Source organism: Lineus longissimus, chromosome 4 (genome assembly GCF_910592395.1).
Source record: "Lineus longissimus chromosome 4, tnLinLong1.2, whole genome shotgun sequence".
Lineage (NCBI taxonomy): Eukaryota > Metazoa > Nemertea > Pilidiophora > Heteronemertea > Lineidae > Lineus > Lineus longissimus.
Genome location: NC_088311.1, coordinates 19,338,689 through 19,358,338, shown reverse-complemented (window position 1 = coordinate 19,358,338; position 19,650 = coordinate 19,338,689). Strand labels below are relative to the sequence as shown.

The window sequence follows — 19,650 nt, the reverse complement described above, 5'->3', positions numbered from 1 at the left end:
TCTTTCAAGGGACAACTGAAACATTTGCTTTTTAAAGAGGCCTATCAAGCGCTTTGAGCGGCCAGTTAATGGTTGGATACTGCGCTATATAAGACTCGTATTATTATTATTACCCTTAATCAATATAATGACCTCGTGTGATGGGGTGCATGGGTCCAACCACCAAAACAAGGAAAAAACAGTGCTGAAAGTGTCATCAACAATTGAGTATCAGGATGAAAACAAAGAAACAAAATAATATACGTTTATGTAAAAGTATATGTCACTGTTCAGTCCTACCGTTCTGATGACACCATAGACCTCCCAACGTCATAGTCCTCCAAAGGCAGCACAGCTCACAGGTGAAACACACAGCTGACCAGAACTCCTTCAAAACTCTCAGATTCCCGATGTAACTACGAAGGCAGCAATTTTCCGACCATTCAGCAGCATTGCCAAGCTTACATGATGAGCAACACACTGTTAGCTCCAGTAATGTTCCTCTATCCTACAGGAACCATTGGTAACAATACCAAGAATAATGCCAACACGCAATTGGTAAGACAGCTATGCCAAGAAACAAGGCCGACACAGTCAACTCCAACAGTGACCATGCACTTACCGGTACATGTAGATCCAATGGGTTTGGAGTTTAGGAATCATCTCCTTGGTACACATTGAACCACACCAGACAGACATGTCTGCTTCCTCCATGTATAGAGCCAAGCCATGCACTGCCACACCTCTCAAAGCTTCTAAAAGTTCACAGCTCAGCCGATCTGTCCATATCACCCAACTCCTCCCAAAAGTCAAGTCCAAAAATTTCATTATGTAAATACTACAGAGGCCTAAAGACCAAGTCAGGAATATTATAAATCGCATCTGAACTTGACAGGTTGATACGGACTTGTTGTTCATTTCCCTATTGTAGACCTTTTGTTGAATGTGACCAAATCAGTTTGTAATAGATTTCACAAAAGGTCAACAATAGGGAAATGAACAACAAGTCCGTATCAACCTGTCAAGTTCAGATGCGACAAGCGCCTAGTTTTGGTAGAGCGAGTCACATATTATCTCTTCAGCATTGGGGCCTATACTGGTAAGAAATAATAATAATAATAATAAAAGGCTCAACAACTCCACAACCTAAGGCAACACAATAAGGCTGTGTGGCCTAAGACTGATGATTGCAGCTGCGGATTGTCTCTGACTACACAGATACAGGACACAGTTACCATAGTCACATACCGCACATTATGATAAAAATAATTACATATGTAGAAGCATATTTGTTTAGTCCTTGGGCAAGGCAATTCATGCCTTGTGCCACCACAGTGTTCACATTTGGCGGAAACTGCACTTAAAACAGGTACCCCTTTAAGCGCAACTGGTCTTTTTGCATTCGCGCTGCAAGCAAAACTGACCTTGGGAATGCCGAACAGATAGTATTTTCAGGTAGTCATGTACAATGAAAGACAGTCCAGAAGAGGTCCAACTGAAGAATCGAACTGTTGTATTTAGAGTGATTACAATTATTCCAGTCTCCCGAGTATTTCTAGTCACGTGCACGAATCGTCATCCCGACGAACTATTTTCATCAATTATGACTTTGGCGTGTTAAATCTTGTGAAGCAGTTTTTAGAATAAAGGATCCGGACGTTAGAAGGCAAATTTAGCTTCTTACTTTTGTAACCTGTGGAAATACAACAGAACCTATGATCACAGAGGCGCGACAGGCATTAACGTGAATTGCAACTGCTAATCTCATCCACTGCATTACTTTGACAACTTCCAAATTCTCTACGTTATCAGCATTATCTTCTAAGGCTAATTCCAAAAACAGACAATTAACATTTTTTATTAGCACATGGCATATTTTATTCCACAAATAGCTACATATGTAATCAGATTATACATGTACATGTACATACATTAATACATTACAATAATTTACATGTACAACACTGATTTGAATCAGTTCTTCTTTGAACATCCTGGTACAGTGGAACCTCCCTAGGCGGACACCTCTCTATTAAGGACAAAATCTCAGTTAAGGACACTAGGTTTGGCTCCAAATTGGTTGTTTCCATTCAATTTGACCTCTCTAATCAGTACAGCTCTCTATTAAGGACAGCACTTGTCAGTCCCAAGGTTGTCCTTAATAGAGAGGTTCTACTGTACTTGTGCTGTAAACCGTGAATGCTTAGGAAGCTGAGTAATTTGGTTTTTATAACAGGCATCAACCCAATCGACAACACCAATCGTGCAATAGCGCAACACCCTAGCCTATTAACTTGTGTTTTGCATCACGGTGGCGCATCGATCTCAATCTCAAACGACAGTGAGTGACATCAGAACTCGTGACGGAGACTGAATGCATACATGTACGTACAAATGGACAATGAGGAGCCACTTAGTCTCGCAGTTAACACTCAGAGCCATCTATTGAAAATGCATGAAAGCATGTATTCAACTACAGCTGAACAGTATGTCTTGGGGCCACAATCTGAGCTTTAAGTAATTTTAACAGCCTTGTCCTTCAGGGCCAAGGCATTTCACTAGGTTTTTGTCAAAAACTGACAAGATGACATTCGGCAGTGAAGTTGCTCACAGACAGACGTCGCTACTGATCCAATTTGTATCATTCGGCAGTAAAGTGGCTAACAGACAGACGTTGCTTCTGATCCATTTTGTGTTAGGATATCGGAGTCCATTTCTTCGGCCGTGGGTCAGACAGACTGAGGATTGACAGGTTCCGTTGGGGTCGGAGCTTGGGCTTCCTCCTTGCTGTGATGCGAGATGAAGCGCAATCGTTTCTGGAATGCTGGGCGAAGATTGCGGATGACTTTCTCGACTTCGTTTTTGACGCTGTCGCCAACGAACATATATTTGATGTGATAACTGAGCGAGGGTTAAGGAATGAGACTCGAGAAAAACCCTTGGTGAAAAAGTGTCAATCAGCTACAGAAAGGGTAACCTTAAGTGGATTCTGGAACAGATCACCTGCCTTGAGGAGCCCCAACATGCACAAATACATACATATACAAATACAAATAGCATTTATATAGCGCAAAATCCAATTAGAAAAATTGCTCAGCTGCGCTTAACAAAAACACTGTTCAAATAGTTTGGTTTTTAATCTTCTTTTGAACTCGCTGACGGTGGAGCTGTTGCGGGTGTTAGTGTCCAGCGAGTTCCATAATTTGCTGGCATAAATTGTAAAGCTTCTGCCACCAAATGTCTCAAGGCGATACCTGGGAGTCACCAACAACTCTTGGTTATCCGATCTCAGGGATCGCCCTGGGACATACGATGGCAGGATGTCCGAGATATATGATGGAGCCATGTTGTTTTTGGCTTTGAACACCATGAGTAAAACCTTGAAATCGATACGATATGGTATCGGAAGCCAGTGGAGAGTTCTAACATGCATGAGCAGGCTTTGTGCTTTCGCCAGTGGACTCTTGAAGACTCCCAAATGTTCCATGTCAGAAACTGGGATTTGGGGCTGATATATACCAAGAAACTGATGAGAAAGGGGATTAATCAGGCCTCAATGTTGTGAGTAAACAACTAATCTTTGATAAGTGCAGTTGGTTTGAGGCCGACTTTGGTCTGACTTTGACAAGTTTTCAATTCTATACCAAGAAGCTGCCATTAACAGTAAGACCTTTCAAAACCTTTTTCTTGTAGCCAAAGGGCAGAATGCCCCAATCAAAGTATGAAAGGCCTGGCATCACCTAAAAACTCCCCCTGCAGGGCTAGGCAGCTCTGTTTGATCTTCCTTCACTTTTGGCCAGTTATCGACTGGGATTAACTTGTGTGAAAGGATACAGGAAGTCACTGATGGAATCCATGTACTTGATGTGTTCAGTTCCCTTGTCCACATTCTCTAGTATTTCGTACAACTCCACAGTCAACTGAAAGATAAAAAGATGAAAGATATTTGAAATGTTATCAAGCGACCAAGTGATGCAGGACCCAGCGCTCCATACATGATGTGCGGTCACACACTTGACAGGAAGATGACCCCTTCCAGAAGTTACCTAATCCACATTTACAGCGCTTTCCAAAGAGCTGTTACTGAAATTTATGAATCCCTATCATTTCCTCCAAGCTGAAACCAAGCGCTGGCTGGGGTGGTGGACAGTTGTACATTTAAGACAATAGCTCTCTCATCTTACACAAATGTCATGAAATGTAAAGAAAATGTACGAAACGTCCTGCTGATTTCATTTATGACAATTAGACATGTTAGAATTAATTTTGTTGACTTCAAACTTGACTTTAAACCAGGTAGACCCAGTTTAGGATGGCCCATTTTGGATGGTCTGCTGTGCTAAGTGAGATTCCAAAGAAATGCTCCTTTCAATGAAAATACTTGCTCAGAAAGTCTTATAATGGTTAAATAATATCTCACCTCCAGTAGGCATCTCATACGCTCTCCGTGGAATCTTTGCAAGAATGGCCCGATCAGATGGCACAGGTAGAGGAACTGGATCTCCGTCTTGATGATGGGTTTAAGCTGATCCTTCATCACCCTAGAAACAACAATATTTTGATCAGGTATTAGGCAACACTTATCTTGCAGTGTATGCACTCCCGTCCAATGGAATATTGGCATCCTGCTGGGCGGTAGATACTGGCCTGGATGATATACATGCAGACCACTAACCTTGACTTAGATTTACTGTAAGAATACACTAGACTGTCCAATACTGGCATGCTGCCAGGCCGAATGACACAGAGCCATTGCATAAAGACACTGGCCTAGATGAGAGAGACCACTAAACTAGACTTGGACTTACTGTAAGAATACACTGAGCTGTCCAATACTGGCATGCTGCCAGGCCGAATGACACAGAGCCATTGCATAAAGACACTGGCCTAGATGATAGAGACCACTAAACTAGACTTGGACTTACTGTAAGAATACACTGAGCTGTCCAATACTGGCATGCTGCCAGGCCGAATGACACAGAGCCATTGCATAAAGACACTGGCCGAGATGATAAAGACCACTAAACTAGACTTGGACTTACTGTAAGAATACACTAAGCTGTCCAATACTGGCATGCTGCCAGGCCGAATGACACAGAGCCATTGCATAAAGTCACTGGCCTAGATGATATAGACCACTGAACTGGACTTGGACTTACTGTAAGAACACACTAAGCTGTCCAATACTGGCATGCTGCCAGGCCGAACGACACAGAGTCATTGCATAAAGACACTGGCCTAGATCATATAGACCACTGAACAAGACTTGGACTTACTGTAAGAATACACTAAGCTGTCCAATACTGGCATGCTGCCAGGCCGAATGACAAAGAGCCAGCACATAGCTACAATGGACTTCGCTGTAGAGACCGTAACTCTTTGTGAAGTTGAACATCTGTAGCGGATTGAGATCAGCTGGTGGTTCGCTCAGCAACGGACTCTGCATCACCTCTATCACCTTGTCGTGAACGACGGACCAGTAGCTATCCTGTAACAACAAGATACAAAATTAAGTTTTTGGGAAATAAAGTGCTGGTATGGTGGAAACAGGCACCTCAAATACATACCAAGCACCCTGCTTTCCCTACTGAGGGCTTTTTTTTACTGTGCTTTCATTGCATTCGCACCAAACATTGGTCTTTATCAGGCATAATCATGAAACTCACTTGTGTGATGTCATCTACTTTGAAATACCGATTGTACATAATGCAACTTGATACCGGTTATACACGATGCAACTTAATACCGGTTGTACATAATGCAACTTGATACCGGTTGTACATAATGCAACTTGATACCGGTTGTAAATAATGCAACTTGATACCGGTTGTACATAATGTAACTTGATACCGGTTGTACATAATGCAACTTGATACCGGTCGTACATAATGCAACTTGACACCGGTTGTACATAATGCAACTTGACACCGGTTGTAAATAATGCAACTTAACACAGGTTGTACATAATGCAACTTGACACCGGTTTTACATAATGCAACTTGATACCGGTTGTACATAATGCAACTTGATACCGGTTGTAGATAATGCAATTTGATGCCGGTAGCACATAATGCAACTTGATACCGGTTGTACATAATGCAACTTGATACCGGTTGTACATAATGCAACTTGACACCGGTTGTACATAATGCAACTTGATACCGGTTGTACATAATGCAACTTGATACCGGTTGTACATAATGCAACTTGACAACTCACTGGCAGTGCAGTCAGCACCAATCCTATCGCATTCATCCACGCCATGACCTTGTCTCGTGCAATCTGTGTGCTGCTCTTCAAGACGATATCGAGCAAGGCATTGCCGACGACGCGACACTCTATTGGCAAGGCTATCAACTCGATACACGTAGCGTGGAGGACGTGAGCAGCGGGGTTGGGAAACTCATTGAAACGCCAGTCCGTGTTGGACAGAGCAGACGGAACACTCCCACAGATAGCTGGCAAAACTTAAGGAAGAAATGTTTTGAAAGTTTTCCTTTGGATGACGAAGAGATAATTTGGCAGGTGAAGTGGTCGTGTTTCAATTGAAATAAACGAAGAACCTATCCACTACTAATTCAACAAAGTGTAGAAGTCTGTGACACACCCATTAAACATGTGGAAAAAATGTCAAAAAGTTTCATCCTCAGATTCATCATTTAACTGATATATTTTCCAAAAGGATACTGTCCACAAGTCTTCCAATCAGCCTCATGTAGTACTCCTGTTCTGGTATCCAATCGACATCCTCGTTTGATCTCAGGATATAGGCCTGATAGTCTTTAGTCAGGCACCAGTCGGCAGGGCGTATGTCCTTCAAAGCACCTGAAAAATATGGTACGAGATACCAATCATGTGTTTCTTGCTGTGAAATTTCAAATTAGACAGAAGCTTACCCTCACAAAAACTGAGTTTCAAAATCCTATAAACCCTTTAACTGCTGGATATTTTTAATGAAATTTCGTATTTCAGTTTGACAATTATTCACATCGGCATTCACTGCTCCTGTCCGATCCCAAAACACCTTCAGGGAAGACGGCACTGTCCTCGAGGCCTGAACCCACACGTCCCCTGCAACCCAGCCAAGGATGGAATCACTGGCCAAGAATTGGGACCAATCTACAAGTGTTGCACTCACCAATGATTGCATGCACCAGTTTTCTCTTGATCAACGGCCTGTCCTTGAGTTTCTTCTCATAGTAGTGGAGAGTGTTGTATAAGTAGGTCACGGGACGATCGTGGAACTTGTAGAGGCCGCCCAAGTGTTCGAACAGGGTCTCTAAAGACTTGGAGAGTCCCGATGGAAGCTCGAGGAATCTATGGATGACGATGTCGAGAACCTGCAGGAAAATGCACAAATCGCAATGAATCTTATCCAATTGATACTCTGGTCGACCCCAAGTTGATTCAAAATGCCGACACCAGCTCAGATGGTTGAGAACTAATCATCGACATGACCCGTGACTTTATAATTGCATGCAAACTTGACTTAAATCTTACCTGTCAGGTTTCTCTTGTTCATAAGTGTTATGTAAACAATGTCCATCAAGTTAAAATCCCAGGAGTTTATACATCTACACTTCACAAAATCTGCAAGAATCATGCACCCACAATAATTTGGCAGTTGAGTGATCAGACTTCAAGGGTGTCACGGCCTTCGATCAATTATACTTACGGGTAAGAATCTGAGGCAGACGTTACCGAAATAGACGGGTAACATCTGCTGGGACTGGTTGGAGATGTCTTGCACGCCCTCGTTGAAGAACTTCTCAGGATATTTGCGGTGAAAATTCATGTGCTTCTCGTGCCAGTTGCTTTGAGTCCAGTGTTCGGGCGAATTCTGAAATGACGTCGTAATGAAATGAGAACATGAATATGTATTTTAAACAGCGAGATTTCTATTTGTCGATTTCAAAGACGATACAATGAGTAACAAGAGGCCCAAGGGCCCGGGGTTCAGCTGAAATACATGGGTCAATGGGGCAAAAATTGCCAACAGGAAATTTTAAAACAATTGTCTCTCCATAACTTACATCTTTGACGAAGTCGTTCACCCTATTCCTGAAGTCTGGCGGCTTCAGCAGTAGAAGCTGGATCAGGAAGAAGCACACTTGTGCTTCATTTCCCTCCAAGTTCCTCATTGCCTGAAACACAAAAGTTTTTATTTTGAAAAGAATTCCCAAAAATGACAAGCAGCACCATTATAAAGAGCTCATCAAGAGCCTTCCAATGAATGGCCATGTCAATTGGTCTACAATTGGTACCATCGCGAAGTCGTCAACAACAGCTTCCAATGAATGGTCATTCATGTCAATAGCTATTGAACTTACCAAACAAAGGACTAATCGGTCAATGGTGATCACATTGTGTTTCCAGATCAAGTCATTCAGAGCTTCCACACACTGAAAGAGCAATAGAATTTCAGAGAGGGTGTATTAGGATTGGGATTACAGTAATTAGTCAAGCAAACATCACCAAATGGCGAGTTGACAGCAATTGGGTCAACAACCCCCTCGAAACTATGCCACGGAGATACCTTGATGTAGCTTGGTCAGGGATGTTCATGGCTGAATATACATCATTTAACACAAAATATATCTCGATATCTCGCTAAATCTTACCCACTGTCAACTGGTGTTACACCAATTAACACGAGAAAATTGGGACTTTCGCGCAAACCTATTTTTTGAAACTACATGGTTCAAAGTGAGAGTGTGGTCAGGATACCAGACAAGGCGGTAGCTGGCTGGTGGGTTTGCAGGTAATGTAGCTCGTTTTGGCAACATTGGCCACTTGGAGATCCTTGCCAGACTGGTTATTCAAAAACAGTCAAAATACCTTCTTGCAAAGTTTCATCAACTTCTTAGAAAAAGACCAAAGGAAGACAAACAGGTGAAGAATGGCAGCTGACATAGTGAGTCAAGTGGGAGTGCAAGGGGATAAGTAAGTAAGTCCATTTACCTTATTGACATGACCCCCGGCATTAGATGTTGAAAATTCAAACACCAGGTAATCGGCAAATGTTCTGAGGTGGGCAGAGAGTGCTCTGGGGCCAAGACGATCCAATAACCTAAAAGACGGGAATCAGAAAATGGCTTTCAAATAGCAAAACTAAAGCTTTATCTGTGGAGCAGTTATTTCAGATTCTGGATCGGTCATGTACGCAATACAAATATTCAAAATCATGTGGGCGAAACGAAACAGACTATCATTGGTTGTTTCCAGAAACACTTCTACAATATCACCAAGTGCAACCACGCTGAGATCATCGGCCATCACTTCGACCAAACCATGGAGGTATTATTAATAATACCTCCATGACCAAACCGACCACCATGGACTGCAGGATGTACGCATCTTCGTCCTAGAATTCATCCACGGCCCCCCAGATGCGGATAACTCAAAAAACATTAGACTCTCCAAAGAGTCCACATGGATCCATCGACTGCGCACCATGTCACCGCTCGGTCTCAATATCAAGGACAACATGTCCTGGTAACAGGAAACCAGCACTAGCTAGCGTATCTACTAAATATTCAAAATCACTGCTGTGCTGAAAATGTCATCTCCATTTCCGGTTTCAATTGGAACAGATAAACAAATCAGCTCATGCATGACAATGTTACTACAGATATATATGACAAACCATGCTTTGGTAAAAAATGTTTATAACCAATAGGTATTAGGTCTTTTCAGGTTAATTCACTATCATTGGCAGCCGGTGATCCCTTCTTGAAAACAAACAAGTAAACTTACTTGTATCCGATCGTTGAGATTCTGTTGTCTTCAAGCAGACTCTTCCAAAGAATGCTGAAAAGTGGTCAAATGTAATTAATAACTCTTTCTTTCAACAGGCACGAGAGAATGAAAGCATTCTTTTCCTATTAATTTACAGTACAATAATCAGAGTTGGTACTTGAAGATTTGTATCAGACTGCACAAAACATCACACAAAAAGCCTTGGCAAGTGAACTCTGAACAGGGAGGATAATCTCTGTAACTTACCAGAGGAAAAGTGGCGATGTGCCTTGCATGGAGAAATGGGCAATGATCTCATTTTCATTTTGCATGCCTGAAAGAGATATTGAAACGATTTTGATAGTCACAGAGCATTGAGCACTCGAAACAAGTATTCCAAAACAAATCTGGGCGAGAAAGGGCTCAAGTATGATTCACTCACTTTTCCACTTTCTGTATTCCTGGTCGACATTTTTCTTGAGCGTTGCCTTGTCTTCTCTCGGTATGACGTTCTGATAGAAGAAGTCGCTGAGCGTGGTCGGGAAGCAGGAGAGGGTATGGGAAGACCAGCCATGAGGGGTGTGCTTCATGATCGCCGCCAAGATTTCCTTACACCAGTTGCTTGACAGGCTTTCCGACCCTAAAAGCAACAATTCATAGAGTTAATAACAGTTCAACGTGGCACATTTTGGAATTCAAACAGCCATATCTTGATTCATTAATGTTTTGCACATGCTAATTTAACATTGTTTCAGACATTATAGTTTCACTGTCACCTTCCTTGCCGAAACTCAGCAGTGGAGGAGGCAACTGCAACTACCCTCCCCCAAACATTGCCGAAAAGTCTGTATTGCATGGAGATTTGGGCCATTTTGGGACAAAAGGTGGTGTTCAAGTTGATGGTGAAATCTGGATAACTCAAATGCCAACTTGTTGAAATTCTTTGTTGAGATGAGAGAAGAATGCACCAAGTCATCCCATACTTTGTCTGGATGGACTGATTGGACTGACCTGTAACATGTAATGCCCTTGCCAAAGTCAACACCAATGCTCGATTCAGCTCTTCCGATTCTCCAGACAACATGGCGACCGTCTTGGGTTCGCTAAACAGTCGAGAAAGCTGTGGCTGAACTTCGGAACTGCCGAGGCCGGTGATCAATCGCAGCGCAGTGCTCTCAACACTGAAGTAGACATGAAGAAAAACGATGAGGAAAATGAACCTCATTACTTTGAATCATCTGTTACTGTCATGGACACCAAATCAACATTAAATTAAGCTTGCACCCCAAGCAAAAGTTATCCAACCTGCCATAAATGCAACTGTGTATGATTTGTCTGTGGTACTGAGGCCAGGGAATTTAGATGGGAGAGTAACAAAACCGGGTAGTGTGGCTGGATGTGACGTAAATCTACACCTCCAGATGATCGTAAAACTGGGCTCCCATCCCCGATCAAAAGTAACGCAACCTTACCATAAATGCAACTGTGTCTGATTTGTCTTTGGCACTGAGGCCAGGGAATTTAGATGACAGAGTAACAAAACCTGGTAGTATGGCTGGATGTGACATAACTCTACACCTCCAGATGATCGTAAAACTGGGCTCCCATCCCCGATCAAAAGTAACACAACCTTACCATAAATGCAACTGTGTCTGATTTGTCTGTGGTACTGTGGCCAGGGAATGGAGATGACTGAGTAACTGAACTCGGGAAACTGGGCTCACACTCGAAGTGAAAGTAACCCAACCTACCATAAATGTAGCTGTGTCTGATTTGTCTGTGGTACTGTGGCCAGGGAATGGAGATGACTGAGTAACTGAACTCGGGGAAACTGGGCTAACTGAACTCGGGAAACTGGGCTCACACTCGAAGTGAAAGTAATGCAACCTTACCATAAATGCAACTGTGTCTGATTTGTCTGTGGTACTGTGGCCAGGGAATGGAGATGACTGAGTAACTGAACCCGGTAGTGAGGCTGGATGTGGTGAAGACGATAACTGAACATCTCCAGGAGAGTATGAAGGATCCCCCAGGCATGGCCCTTGAAGACAGTGGGTAGCAGCTGACCTAAAAATTTGGGAAAAAATTGTGTGAGAAGTCTCCAACATTCAATTAGAAGTTCATTATTCATACTTTTTCAATCTTTTTTTGGACAGGAACAAAATGGCTGGAAATGTTAACAAGCCATGATACGTAATGTCTAACTGCTGAAGTGAAGCAACTGCCAGGAATTGATTTTGAAGATCGTCGTGTTGGACGACAAGTTATCTAGAAAAGTGTTGCCCCATGGAGAACGAAAATTTTATTTTTGCAATTTTACAGCATTTTTAGGGCAACTTGTGACAGACCATCAAATGTCTGGGAGCACTTGAGACCTTAAAATTGACTACAAAGTCAATAATTTAACCTTTTTAAGTAATTGCGGAAAACTTACTAATGAATCCTTTGATTCCCAATGACTCAATCTCCATGTAGACGAGCAGACGACTGTATGTCTCCACCAAGGCTGGCGCTAATGCATTATTGACTCGTGTCTGAGTCAGACGAATCACCCTCGTCACTATACTGTGAATCAAACTGAAATGAAATACAAAAGAGGGAAGATATAGTCGCGTCACTACGGGACGTTCGAGATGTTGTTCGGTTCAATACAACATCATGACGTCATGAGAGACCAGTCAGGGTCTGTGCCAAAGAGTACATTCCTCAAAGAAGTTTAGAGTACGGATACACACCCTCATTTTGGACTGAAAACTTTGTTTACATGTACAGGTTGGATCTCTGTGGTATTCTGATCGAGTGGGACATAAACACATACTTTGTTTACAATATGTGCCATGGTACTGAATGGCATGGACAAAACACACTGCCATCCACTAACACTCGCCACAGGTGACCTACACAACTTCATTTGCAAAGAAATAGCTCATTTCTATTTGGCGTGGATTGTGAGCGAGTCGAGAAGATTCATTGGCAGTGGTTGCATAGGTGCAGCAGCAGGGATATTACCAGGCAGAAGGGTGATGGCAATAGACTTGCCATTACCATATGTTTGCACTTGCCGTTAACATTACCTTTTGCCATTACCAAATGGTTGCACTAAGAGAAATATTTAATACAGACTTACCTCATTTTGGCATGCACTGTGAGCGAGTCGAGTAGATTCATCGGCAGTGGTTGTGTAGGGGCAGCAGCAGGGATATTACCAGGCAGAAGGGTGGTGGCAGTGGACTTCCCATTGCCGTAAATGGTCTCTACTAGGATTCCCATTGGCAGGGCAAAGAAGTCTGTGTTTGTGCTGTCTGAAATCATAAACATATTTCAACGATTAATTGATGCAGATTTGGTTAGATCCCTGTTGGGTTATTGGCCCATTGGCTCTGTCTTTGGCAAGAGATAGAGTCCACGCAAGCTACACTTGGTGGGGACTTCTCCTCGCCCTGGCATAGACACCAGAGACAAGGGACCATTTTAAAGACACCGGAGGAACTTTAGTTCCTTGAAAGTCAGGCAGGTTCATTCAGAAATACAATCCTGGGTTTGAACCTGGGCCCTATTGTGTTGTAGCCAGCACTATTAAGCACTGTACTAGGCTATGCAGCTCCTCTGAAATGATGGAAGATATAATTTTAAAGATTTTCTTACATGCATTGCACAACAGCGCTATCCTGTAGTCTGTCATTGGCAAACTCTTTGAATTCGAATGTAAACTCTGCAGGAGGAAGCTGGAAAGAGAAGGAAAGTTGCAATCACAAATCACTTTAGCGCTCCACAAATGAGCAATTTGAATAATATAATTGCAGCTACGTGCAACAAAAGGATTGCTTGTCTGCGGGTAAACCAGTGATAAATGGGTTTGATATTGACTCGCAGGTCGCTCGAACAGTTTTTGTTTATAGTTCGACATCAATGACAGTAGAGGTTACCTTTTACCCCCGTCTATCCCTAAACCTTCCAGTAAAACTCTGAGGAGCTGTAAAATCAGTGCCCCAACTTCAGCATTTCTGGTAGAGTAAGTTTTAGCTAGAGAGAGAGACTGGGGTCAGACCCAGAGACCTCTTGACAAAACCTCTAGACTGCAAATTCGGAACCACTTGAGCCAACCTACTCTGTGTGTGCTTTCAGCGTCATAGGTACGGGTCGTTGTAACTTGACTTTCTCATTCTGTGCTTTTTTGTTTAGGTGGATCCAAATACACGTGACAGCCATCGCGTTGGTGGAGTAGGCCTTGTTGACGTCGGGTATCGGCAAGTCCTCCTTTTCTGGGTAGAGGAGATCATATAGCTTCATGACTGGCAAGAAATCTTGCAGCTGGGAGAAAGAAAACGTTGGTGATTATTGGAGTTTACATGGTGTGACGTCTTTTTTGCCAACATGTGTTTTTGGTGCCCAGGAGGATTTGATGGATGATGGGACGGGAAAAAGGACTGGAGATCAGATCGTCCCCTTGCAGAGGAAAGACAACTACATGTATGGTGCCATGTAGTCAACTGTACAGGATTGCCCCAATGGCCGCATGGCTGAGGGACAGATAAATAGATAGTTACTATTTACTACCTCTACTTACAGGATTTTTCTGTATACTCCCCGATATGAATTGGAGCAGAACCCACATAAGGTGATCACGTCCTTTCCTCAAATCACGCCCTTGTAACTGAAAAAAAGAGAAAAGTATTATATATAAATCACAAAATTCAAATAAAATTGTCATGGAGTCACCAATGGCCGGGCACTTGCAAAAATTGTGCCCCTTACTGCAACAGAGGTCATTAAGACGTGGCATACAATCTTGTGACGTCACACGATGTAAGTGGCGGCCTCAATGGACCAGTGATTGTCTTTGGTAGGAATGGCTAGCCAAACATAGATGGGCCCACGCCAATACCTAATATCTGAATCAGGTCCGTGTTGGGAGGGGGGCTTAGTGTCTTACCTTCTCATAAAGAGACATCACCATGTGGGGGAAGCTCGCAAACTGGAAGAGCACGAAGAAGATGAGCTGACTTGATAGGTGTTGCCATAGCAACTGGCTTATAGTGCCCTCGTCTGTTGCACTATCCTCACTCTCCGAGCGCTCCATGGCAAGGACAACCAGGTCGACCAGCTGCTCTTCCAGAACCACACATCTCTGTTTGACCTGAAAATACAGAAGATGCATAACATATGTGAACAATTGAAATAGAAGACAAGTTTGACTTAACAGCCACTGGAATATGTGACTGGTCACAGCAACACAAGGCGCATGTTGCACCGAAGATGAGCCTAAATGACACCAGGTCGGGAGATAGTGGAAGAAATCGATGTACTCAGATTTTAGAAAAGTAAAATGAACAACCAGTCCTTCTTGACCTGCCTAGCTCAGAAAAACATGCGGCTGTGCCTAGTTTTGCTGTGCACTGTCGCAAACGTTTTACACTTATTCCCCAGCCTAATTTAGAAACCTGCCTGTAGCAACCAATTAAGGAGTGCACATAATGCACAACTGTTAACCATTTCAGGCAAGTACCACAAGCCTCGAACCCATGATCTTCCGACCACAAGTCGGATGCTCTTCCACTCTGTCACTGTGCTTCCCTCATGACTTACCTGCTTGTTGAGACTGAGCATGTGACACACCATATCCCTCGAGTAAGGTTGCTCCAAGACGTATCGTAACAGTCCACTCTGGGGTTCATATAGTTCCTGAAATATATCGGATGCTTTATAGTTGAATATAATAGAGCGCAATGGTTTTTAACATCACAGAGTCATCGTTCTGTAGGATCTGGCTGTGGCCCTGAGTAAAGGGTTAATACCATCCAAGGTGACGCATAACATTACCCAGGTTCAAAACTGACCAAGTTTGACGAAAAAGAGTAAGTTTTAGTGAATACAGTGGAATCTCTCTACATGTATAAAGGACACCCTTGAGACGGACAAATGCTGTCTTTCAATGAGAGGTGTCCTGAAAACTGAGGTCAAATTTGATGGAAAGGACCAATATTGGACCAAATGAAATGTCCTTAATGGAGATGGGTGTCCGCTCAGGGAGGTTCCACTGTGCGTTGTCACAAGGCATATGTTTGATTGTTATTGAAACTATGTAATCAGTCATTGATTCTCGAAGTCACAACTGATTATATAGCCAAGTCCTTAGGCAAATAGACTGCATCATATTTATGACAATAGCTAACAAACATCTCACCTTATCATATGGCAAAGGCCCACTAAGGGCAAATCTCAAAGTTGTGGGATTAAGCTTCCACATGTTCACAGTTGAGCTGGAGTGGCCTACTATTGGCAGCAAACTGGAACGACCTGAAAAATAGAAAAAACTTACAAAAATCCTCAACTTGAGCATGTAAATAATGTCAAAAATTGACCATGACCAATTTCATCAAAATGCTGTTGTGACAAAAAAAGACGGTCGACACCTCCCCAAATTGAAATGTTCACCACTATAATGTGGAAGCCGATATTTGACAAATCACTGTAGACGGAAATTACCTGAAACAGAAACCATCTGTGCTGTTGATCTGAAGCTCTGCACGAATTCACTGAGAAGTTCACCCATCTGAAAAATAATACAGAGAATTTTAGCCTTTATACACCCAGTGTCTTAAATAGACTCTTCTAATGCCAAGGTCATGGGTTGGACTCTTAAAAATGACCGCTCTCTATCTTTGTGTCCTTGAGCAAGACACTTCAGCCTAAATTACTTTGTCCATCAAATAAGGCATAAAACTGAGGTCCCTTGTACCTTTGTCAGGGAAAGCAGAAAGACCCGACTAAGAAATACAGTGGAACCTCCCTTAGAGGACACCTCTCAATCAAGGACAACCTCTCTATTAAGGACACTAGTTTTGGTCCCAATAACTGGGTAGCTAGTAGTGTTAACCACTAGGCTCTGAGGCTCCTCTCCTCTCATGACAGCCACACTGAAAGAAACATGAGTACGTACCCATTGAGGCCAAGGTCGCTCATCGGGACATAACTTGATGATCTCGTTAACAGCAAAATAACTGGGCAGCAAACACGAGTCGCGATTTAAGATGTGTGATATGACCTGCAAGGCAATGGCTTAGGGTCTTAGATGGTCATTAGAAATAACAATTAAACTATCAATATTTGTTTACACTTGTTTAAAACCCTGTTACTAGATATGCCAAAATAGCACTTTGTAGTTTTAAAGTTTCATTTTAGTTGATAACATAGGGGTACATTTGCACAAAGTTAGGTTTTGCGCAGATTGACAGCATCATCCAAGTACTGTTCGGTGAGACAACAAATACCAACATGAAGGTATCAATTTCTATTTTTAAACTTTCCAAACACCACCTTGATATATTTTAGGCATAAATCACCAACAATCTCCTTTTGACACATTTTATTCTAACCTTAGATGGCTATAGTCGTTTCACCAAACCTCTGGTCAAAACAAGGCTAATACATAATCCACTTCAAAAATGAAACACTGAAAGCAAGGTGTTTTAGACTTGATGACCTTGAACTACTTGCTAGATACTTACGCTGTGTACAGCTTCCACTTGTCTCAAGGCCGATACATTCTCTGTCGGTGGGATGCTCTGACATTTCTCTAGAACTGCCCGTAGTAGATCTCTGCAACCCTGCCATTGAATCAAATATATCATTACAGGACTATAAACCCAGATATATTTAGGGCAATTTCATTTAACGATTTTGTGAAATAGCAAATTTGGTATACATTAAAAAAAGAAGCCCTCTGACAACCTCTAACAGTAATTTCAATTAGACTTTAATTTTTTTGCAACTATCTTTAGAGGCAAAAACCAAGAAAATACACTCTGAACAGACCAGACTGTACTGGCCTATAAAGATAATTTTATGGATACTGTCGGGAAACAGAGCTTGACATAACCCCCAAAGTGTCTTTTGTGAAAATTTTGGAGATCATGTCGAGCTCTGTTTTAATCTGTGCTACCTCCTTCCTTGGCCCGGCCTACACAGAAAATAAAACGTGTCTCGAAAAAGAAGTTTGGGTACCTTGTAATCGACACCACCAATAATATTTTTAATGACCGTGAATGTCTGACACCACACCTCAGATGATTTGTAGGTGAGTTTATTGGAGGACATCAAGGCATCACATACCATCCTGAAATAGATTTAAAAATCATAGAGTTAAACAAAAATACCCGACGTTTTATCAATATTTGAATTGAGCACTGACATCTTCCATGGGTGTTGTGAAGCCTGGCCTTGCCATGACTTGCTAAGGAGTGTAGTTAAGTTAATCTTGACCAGACATCGCAGTCTATCAGAACAATTTTTTTCAAATTCGACAAGACTTACTTCGATGGTATTAAACTACTCTCCACCGCTGATTCCAAAGTTACAAACAGTAGTTTGGATCTTCTCTGGCTCCGCTGACTATGGATGTGACTGACAAACAGCTGGGTGGCCGTCTCGTGGTTTTCCTGAAACAAAATCAAGGAAAGTATGCTTGAAACTGTTACCAGTCGTGGATGCCCGCTATTTTTTTGGAGTCTCTTCAGATACAGCGAGACATGCCAGATCTAAAGAGAAATCTCCTATGATTGGTGCTGATTTAATTTTAAGTTGCTTTAAGAAAATCTTACCTGAGCCAGACCGCCCCAGAATTGCTTAATTATGTCCAAACAGCATGCCTTCTTCATCTGATCATTTTCATGCGAGTGAATGATGAAGCCACTGAAAGCATCTTCGATGGATTCTGCCTTCTGCTCATGAAAGATAAGAAAGCCATACAGAGATCTGACGTCAATTTTGACGGCAACTGAGATCACAGTTCACACACCATTGACCATGCGTCCCTGCAATCTATGTTAAATCATGACACTAATTACCAATAACGAAGGGGCGATAATACGCACAATGTTCAAACGGCCTGGTGAAATACTGGTATGTCGTCTGACGTTGTAATGTTACAAGGAAGATGGCCGACAGGGCCACGGCACAGGGGTTGGGCACCTGCGGTGACCTGGTCTACCCCACTAACCCAGGCATGCCTGGGAGACCGCCAGTGCCCTAATTCACCTCATCAAACAATCGAGTATGGCAATGTTGATTACTCTTTAGTGACAATAAGGTGGGACTCATTTATCAAGGGGGACTAAATTTCCTTTCACACCGGCAAAACAAACCGAGGCCGAGTCCTTTTGTCATATAAAATCACCTAAACAGCTCTTCAAAACAAATACATCCGCCAAACGTACCAGAATACGGTGAATCAGGGTAGAAACTTTTTCTTCTAGTGCAGCTTGAGCCATTTTTGGACCTGCTGCTCCAGAAATCAAGGAAAATTAAAGTAAACAACACCGCGAAAACCAAAACATGAGAAACATGGGCGCTGACATGACAGTTTTTAGTTCCATTGCTTGACATTAGGGGACCAAGTGGCAAAATGGGAATTCATGCTCCAACGATTTCTTCGGATTTCGGCGGGAAATTTGATTTTCCCGTCGACGACCAGAAGAACGTGGCGCGTCGCGCTCTCGCCTCTCTTTGCCCATGTACCGCAATGACAGGCTCAAATGTCAAAAGTAAGCACCAGCAGAACATCTGAAAAATTAAGCCCGTGATCTAATGATACTCTAAAGTCTCCATAGTAGGCCTACGGGAGACTCGGCTTCTCACAAAGTAGCCTAATCATGATTGGTCTCGATAAGACTGGTGTGGTAGGAGAATTTGTCCGCCGGGACGAAGTGCCCCGGGACATCTCTGTTGTATTGGTTTGAGGTGTTGAACTTAAAAGATTGAACTTGATGTTTGAATGGCCGAAGACCTGAGGCGAGGATGTATATTTAAACAGATCCAAGCCAAGGATAGTTCTGCTTGAGCACAACCAAGCATCGTTTTTTTGTGAACAAAGTTTAATCATAAGCTCATAAAACGCATGCTTTAATCGGGTTTTGACTAATAGGCTTTTATAAA

The 19,650-nt window shown here is 42.5% G+C and overlaps 1 protein-coding gene across 1 annotated transcript; it reads right to left on the bottom strand.

Annotated features, from left to right (window-relative positions):
* Positions 1 to 1,876: 1,876 nt before the first annotated feature.
* On the bottom strand, positions 1,877 to 19,065 carry LOC135486521 (mediator of RNA polymerase II transcription subunit 23-like). Its single transcript, XM_064769366.1, has 31 exons — positions 18,933 to 19,065; positions 18,318 to 18,437; positions 18,031 to 18,155; positions 17,722 to 17,833; positions 17,226 to 17,324; positions 16,658 to 16,762; positions 16,204 to 16,270; positions 15,902 to 16,014; positions 15,304 to 15,399; positions 14,651 to 14,854; positions 14,285 to 14,371; positions 13,826 to 14,028; positions 13,363 to 13,442; positions 12,845 to 13,019; positions 12,152 to 12,294; positions 11,610 to 11,784; positions 10,729 to 10,898; positions 10,160 to 10,357; positions 9,985 to 10,051; positions 9,736 to 9,789; positions 8,941 to 9,049; positions 8,310 to 8,381; positions 8,013 to 8,123; positions 7,655 to 7,819; positions 7,118 to 7,319; positions 6,667 to 6,804; positions 6,199 to 6,437; positions 5,256 to 5,467; positions 4,400 to 4,520; positions 3,814 to 3,899; positions 1,877 to 2,880 (listed from the first exon to the last, which is right to left on the bottom strand). Exons 1-31 carry the CDS (start codon positions 18,984 to 18,986, stop codon positions 2,709 to 2,711), a joined length of 4,074 nt encoding a protein of 1,357 aa, XP_064625436.1. The 5' UTR covers positions 18,987 to 19,065; the 3' UTR covers positions 1,877 to 2,708.
* Between the last annotated feature and the right edge of the window lie 585 nt (positions 19,066 to 19,650).

Coding starts and splice junctions, on each gene's coding strand:
- LOC135486521 (XM_064769366.1), bottom strand. CDS start 18,986: ATGGCTCAAGCTGCACTAGAAGAAAAAGTTTCTACCCTGATTCACCGT. Junction 16,015..16,203: donor ACAGATGGTTTCTGTTTCAG/GTAATTTCCGTC, acceptor TCTATTTTTCAG/GTCGTTCCAGTTTGCTGCCA. Junction 5,468..6,198: donor TGGTGCTGACTGCACTGCCA/GTGAGTTGTCAA, acceptor TTGTTGTTACAG/GATAGCTACTGGTCCGTCGT.